Source organism: Apodemus sylvaticus, chromosome 20 (assembly GCF_947179515.1).
Source record: "Apodemus sylvaticus chromosome 20, mApoSyl1.1, whole genome shotgun sequence".
Classification (NCBI taxonomy): domain Eukaryota; kingdom Metazoa; phylum Chordata; class Mammalia; order Rodentia; family Muridae; genus Apodemus; species Apodemus sylvaticus.
The window spans coordinates 40,003,713-40,010,004 of NC_067491.1; the positions used below are offsets into that span (position 1 = coordinate 40,003,713).

At 48.9% G+C, this 6,292-nt stretch overlaps 1 protein-coding gene across 1 annotated transcript in view; it reads left to right on the forward strand.

Annotated features, from left to right (window-relative positions):
- The window catches only part of Cradd (CASP2 and RIPK1 domain containing adaptor with death domain), a 154,419-nt gene extending 150,590 nt beyond the window's left edge, over positions 1-3,829 (forward strand). Inside the window, exon 3 of the mRNA XM_052165644.1 lies at positions 3,124-3,829. Coding sequence (XP_052021604.1) covers positions 3,124-3,425 — 302 coding nt within the window. The 3' untranslated portion in view covers positions 3,426-3,829. The remainder of the gene's footprint in view (positions 1-3,123) is intronic.
- The last annotated feature ends 2,463 nt before the right edge of the window (positions 3,830-6,292 follow it).

Genomic DNA, 6,292 nt, shown 5'->3' on the forward strand with positions numbered 1-6,292 from the left:
GTCTTCCCCATCATCCACTCACCTGATGGTCCTCCCCAGCATCCACTCACCTGATGGTCCTCCCCTGCATCCACTCACCTGATGGTCCTCCCCTGCATCCACTCACCTGATGGTCCTCCCCAGCATCCACTCACCTGATGGTCCTCCCCAGCATCCACTCACCTGATGGTCCTCCCCTGCATCCACTCACCTGATGGTCCTCCCCTGCATCCACTCACCTGATGGTCCTCCCCAGCATCCACTCACCTGATGGTCCTCCCCAGCATCCACTCACCTGATGGTCCTCCCCTGCATCCACTCACCTGATGGTCCTCCCCAGCATCCACTCACCTGATGGTCCTTCCCATTATCCACTCACCTGATGGTCCTTCCCAGCATCCACTCACCTGATGGTCCTTCCCATCATCCACTTACCTCATGGTCCTCCCCTGCATCCACTCACCTCATGGTCCTCCCCAGCATCCATCAACTGAAGGGCAAGCAGTCAAAAGCAAAAATAAACCCTGACTCCAAATCACCAGCAGCGTTTAAAGTTCCGAGCCATGTCAGGCAGGGAAAGGTCTCCAGAAACCTTTCATCTTGCATATCTCAGACCCCTTGAGCACTAACCACCAACCCCTTACTCCCTCCTGTGCCAGCTGCCACACTGCTCTCTGCCTCTGTGAACGGGACAACCTTAGCCACACAGGGTTTGTCCCTCTGTGCAGAGGCCACGTTTACTTAGCACAACGTCCTCAAGATTAGTCCATGTTGTAACGTGTCAGAATTTTACTTCTTTTGAAGGCCAAGTAATATTCTGCACAAAATGTTGGATAACCAAGTTGGTACCAGAATTCTCCAAAGCAACACTCCCAACCACAAAATAGGAGTGAAGTCTATAAAGTTGAAAATTATGCAAGGGGTATAAAATTGTTTATATAACAAAGGTATGTTTATAATTCAAACGTATAATGTTAAATAGTATGAAATAATATACAACTGGTTCTCTAAATGTAAAGACACTTTCTAATGTGACAATAGGCAGTCTTGACCTGAAAGTACTCAGAGACTGTAGCGATTGTGAACATCTCTTGTAAGAAATGGCCTTTTGGCCGGGCAGTGGTGGCGCACGCCTTTAATCCCAGCACTTGGGAAGCAGAGGCAGGCAGATTTCTGAGTTTGAGGCCAGCCTGGTCTACAGATTGAGTTCCAGGGCAGCCAGGGCTACACAGAGAAACCCTGTCTCGGAAAAAAATGATGATGATGATGATGATGATGATGATGATGATGATGATAAAGAAAAAAAGAAACGGCCTTTTGCTAAAACCCACCAGTTGTCACACTTTAAAACTATAGATACAGGAACAAGAGAGTCATAGTTGAAAACCAGTCACAACCCAATAGAAAAGAGCACCGTTCTGTTGCCTTCATCCAGGGTGTGGTATGGGATGCAGACTATCACTTGAGAATCAGGAAGATGTCAGGCACCCCACAAAAGCAACAAAACAATCAAGCGTTGTGAGGGGTGGGGGAGGGGCAGAGGGGGAGGGGCCCTGTGTGTGTTCCAGACTGTCATAGTGAGAGGGTTTCCCCAACCCTTCAAGTGTAGTTTATACTCTTTTCCCTTGGTATCATTGTGTTAAGTATTTAACCACATGTTGAGAGGACATTCAGGGTCGTATCTCCCAATATAACTAAAAGCAGTTGGTGGAAGAAAGTTCTTCTGCCACTTTGAATGTCATTGAGATCTAGGCACCTTCGGGCACGGCATGTAAGGAGGGGTCCAGACTTGATTTCTTCTTTGTGTTTTTTGTGGGTTTTGATTTTTTTTTTTTTAAAAAAATGAGCTCAAGTTTTTATAAAATCACTCATTTTTATGAAAACAATTAAATCGTTGCTGTTGATTTATTGAACAGTCGTAACGTCTCCATTATTCAGATGGCCTCACTGGTCCTTTTTAAGTCGCAGAACTGACAAATACCGACATGGTCTTCGACGCCGTCCATCCTAGAGTCTTGGCAGTTGATGATGGTTCAGGAGTTGGAGACAAGGGCTGTGGGACCCAGCGCGCTTCTAGTAGGATCTTTTGTCTTCTGGTTGAATCGGAAAATGAAGCTGTGTGACTGTGGGGTACACTAAACTGTGATGCGGCTGACATTTGTCTGCACCTAACGGGCAGTCAGCGCCGTCATCTCGGGTGCTTCGAGTCCCCCCTCAAACTGCCCCGGGCCTCCAACGCCACACGCATTACAGTTCCTCCACCTTTGCATTTGCGCTTGGGCTGGACCATCCTCTTTACCCAGCATCCTCTTGTTCAGGGGCTAGCTTTAGCTTCTTTGCTCTGAGCTCACACCCAGATAGACCCCCGGTAGGACGTCTGTGGCTGTACTGTGCATAGTTACAGCCACACACTGGCACTCTTCGAAGGCCGACTCAGGCGATCGGAATCCTGATTAGGAAGTGTAAGGTCAAGCTGTCCTCAGCGTACTCCCACTCTGTGGCCCTCTGGCTTAGCTGGGACAGTGAGACCCGGCGAGACCACTGGGACAGCCTCCGCTCTCCTCTCCTTCTCCTCCCTCTCCCATCACATCTTGCCTCAGGGAGGCGGAATACTCTGGCTTACTTCTTCTATACCTTTTCCGGCTGAGGTTTTATATTGAGGCCACCAGGAGAGAGGATCCTGTTCAGGATTTGGCCTCGAGCCCCCACCCACCCTCAACCCCCATTCAAGGGGAGCAGCTCTCACAGCTTGGATTAGCACACTGGTGGCCTCCCAGACTGGTATCGAGGGGCGTGGCTTTCAGCCGGAGTTCTTGGTATGATTTCTGACAAAGAGAGTCAGGAATTAAAATAAACAACAACCCGGTGACAAAACTGTGTCCGTGAGCATGACACATGTTTGTCTATTTGTCTGTCTGCATACACAAGGAGGAGGAAATAAGTGACTATCCATGGATGGTTCTTCTTGGCAGCTTTTCTCGGCTCTTCTGCAGTCAACTTTTAGAGATGCTAAGCAGCACTGTTCAGGCCGCCAAACCGAGCAAGACAAAAAGACCCGGAATAGTCACCTGTCTGCCCCGCCCCATTCTCAAGTCTTCCCTGAGGTGCTTGAGGTATTCAACTTCCTGTTCTTTTCCTCCCCAGGTGACTGGATGTCGGGAATCCCCTCACACATCCTCAACAGCTCCCCATCGGACCGGCAGATTAACCAGCTGGCCCAGAAGCTGGGCCCCGAGTGGGAGCCCGTGGTGCTGTCTCTGGGACTGTCCCAGACCGACATCTACCGCTGCAAGGCCAACCATCCCCACAACGTGCAGTCGCAGGTGGTGGAGGCCTTCGTCCGCTGGCGCCAGCGGTATGGGAAGCAGGCCACCTTCCTGAGCTTACACAAGGGCCTCCAGGCGGTGGAGGCCGACCCCTCGCTGCTTCAGCACATGCTGGAGTGACCTGACCCCTGCCACTTGCTGGGGCGTGGGTTCCCAAGTTACACAGCGGAACCTGACTTACTCAGCAGGTGGCTTTGTTCTGGGCTGGTGTTTTTCTTCTCAGTGATCCTTAGATGGAAAGAGAACATCTGGATTCTACTCAAGATCACGCCATAGATCCCCCACACTGGCTCAACAATCCATTGGCTTTAATTGCTTGAAGACTTCATTGTCCTAATTACAGTTTTGAACTTCGTGGCTGCCCTCTAACGGAAGGCCAGAAAAAGCACAAATCCAAAAAATCATGCTACAGCATCGAACACAGGTGTCCTGCATACAAGGCAGCCACACTTATGTTGCCTGGAGATTGGACTGTGGGCTTAGCTCTTCATAATGATGATGATAATAAAAAGTGAATTGTGGTATAGAATGTGCCTCTTTCATGAGAATGTATTGTATTTTGCACACACACACACACACACACACACACACACACACCCCACTCTACTGTTGCATAGATAGAGGGTGTAAAAATGTGGGACTGGAACAACATTGATAGCAGCTGTGCAATGCTGGAGATAAATAACTCAGGCAGGATGTGTAGATGATGCATGAGACACCAAAGCTCCCTGCAGCGCTCAGGGACAGAACGGAAGCCCTTCATCTTAACAGATGACGTGAGGAATCTCCGTCCATTTAGTAAAGGCATTGGATCAGAGACAAAGGCGCTCAGAATTTCCCTTGAGGTCTGAATGGCTGAAGCCGTTGAGTTCCCGAGGGGAGCCATGGGCTTTCCAGCCTTTCATTAACAGCACACGGTGTTAGCCAGACAGGTGTACATGTTTGTAATCCCGTCTAAGAGACTGAAGCTGGATTAGCAGCCCAAGACCATCTTGGGCTGCCCGGTGAGTTCTGGGGTAGCCTCAACTATTAGCAAGACACCCCCCCACACACACACACACACACATATCCCAAAGCCATCATCTCAAACCAATAAACAAAACTTTACCATGTAGGGTTTCTAAAACGATCCTTTCCCGGGCTTGTTCATTTGTGTGTTCTCCTGTGAGACACATATGCAAGGGCCTCCTCTTTACAGGCAGCAGGGCCTGTGGAGGCTAAGGTAGAACGTGGTTCCCCTGTGCGTGAGTGGATTAGAGGCAGGCAGGCTTCTTTCAGAGAAAGACATAAAGATTCTCGTACGGGCTGTGGGTATGGTTCAGTTGGTAAGGTGCTTACGTACCATGCTCAAAACCCTGAGTTCCATCTCAGCAGCTCGTAAACTAGGTGTAGTGAGGGCGAGCCTGAGACCTCAGCAGTACAGAAGGCAGAGGCAGGATCAGAAGTTCAAATTGGTCAGGGGCTGGAGAGATGGCTCAGCGGTTAAGAGCACTGACTTCTCTTCTGAAGGTCCTGAGTTCAAATCCCAGAACCACATGATGGCTCACAACCATCTGTAATGAGATCTGGCACCCTCTTCTGGAGCATCTGAAGACAGCCACAATGTACTTACATATAATAAATAAATCTTTAAAAAAAAAAAAAGCTCAGTGTCATCCTCATCTCCATAGTGAATTCAAGCCCAGCTTAAGCTACGTGAAACCCAGTCATAAACAGAAAACAAACAGAAAAACCCATATTGAAGAAGGTAAGTAGACATTTCCTTTAACCTTCGCAATGACTGGAGAGCGCAGTTTTTTAATTCTATAGAATTTCTAAGGAAATAGAAGTATACTGCCTATCTCTCTCCATCCTAGGACAAGCCTGGAAAGAGGTAGCAGTTACCGTGAAGCAGGTGCTCGGGAAGGTGGCAGCGGTATGTTGATGTCCTTTCCCACATCTGGTACCCTCTGTTCCTTTACCAAAAAGACCAACTGTTCCCCAGTCATTCATTCAACGATGCCATCTCAAAGCGTTGTATACTAGCCATATCCTCTCTCTTGATTCTTCTTGTGGTCCAGTCAATACTTGATTATTTTATAAAGCTCCTATGTTTGGCCACATCTCTGTACCCAGGGATAGACAGTTCTTCAGTAGAATCTTCAATAAACCATTTATCATTTTGAACTTTGAACGTATTGCTTTGCCGTGTCCCCCTGGGATTCCTAATAGCGAGTCGTCTTGGCTTCTGTTCTCACGTTTCAGTTCCTCTTACAGCCGAGTGAGCAGGGCTGGGCTCTGCTGCTGCTAGTTGGTGTAGGTCTGACGCTCAGCTGTTTCCTCCTGCCATTTGTCATGAATCTGTCCTGCACAGGGACACTCCTGTGCTGTCACTAGTGAGGGGTGGGAGAGAACAGGGCTGTGAAGGGCTGGTGCTGGTGTGGGTAGTGGAGCTCTGCCTTACTGCCCTTAGTACGCAGGGTGGTGACACTACCGAGTGACAAGGGCCACTCCTTGCCCCTGCCCACTTTCTACAGAAGCGCTTCGGGGTAGACAGGCAGCTGAGTCACTGTGTCTCTGTGCTACATCTCTGCTGTCCGTTTCCCAGGAGGCTGGGATGCCATGTGATTTTATACAACTTCAGAGACCTTCTGCCCTAAACAAAATTCTCCATGTGTGGGGCTTTGAGGCACTAAAAGCAACAAAAGGATGTCTTGTCTGTCTGTCTGTCTGTCTGTCTCTATCTCTGCATGTGTGTCTCTGTGTGTCTCTGTGTGTCTCTGTCTCTCTCTGTCAGACCATTTATGTATATGACCATGTGTAACTTTAAAATGTGTAACTTCTACAAAATGTTCTCCATGCAAATAAGGTGCATGCCCCTGTGTCATTTCGAAAACCTAACAATGATCAAAATGAAGGACCGCCAGTCTCCTTGTGCTCGCCGCAGTCTGTCGGCTTTGCTCTGCTCTGCTCTGAGGTCTGTTTCTTGGTTAAGCCTGCGCACCCCT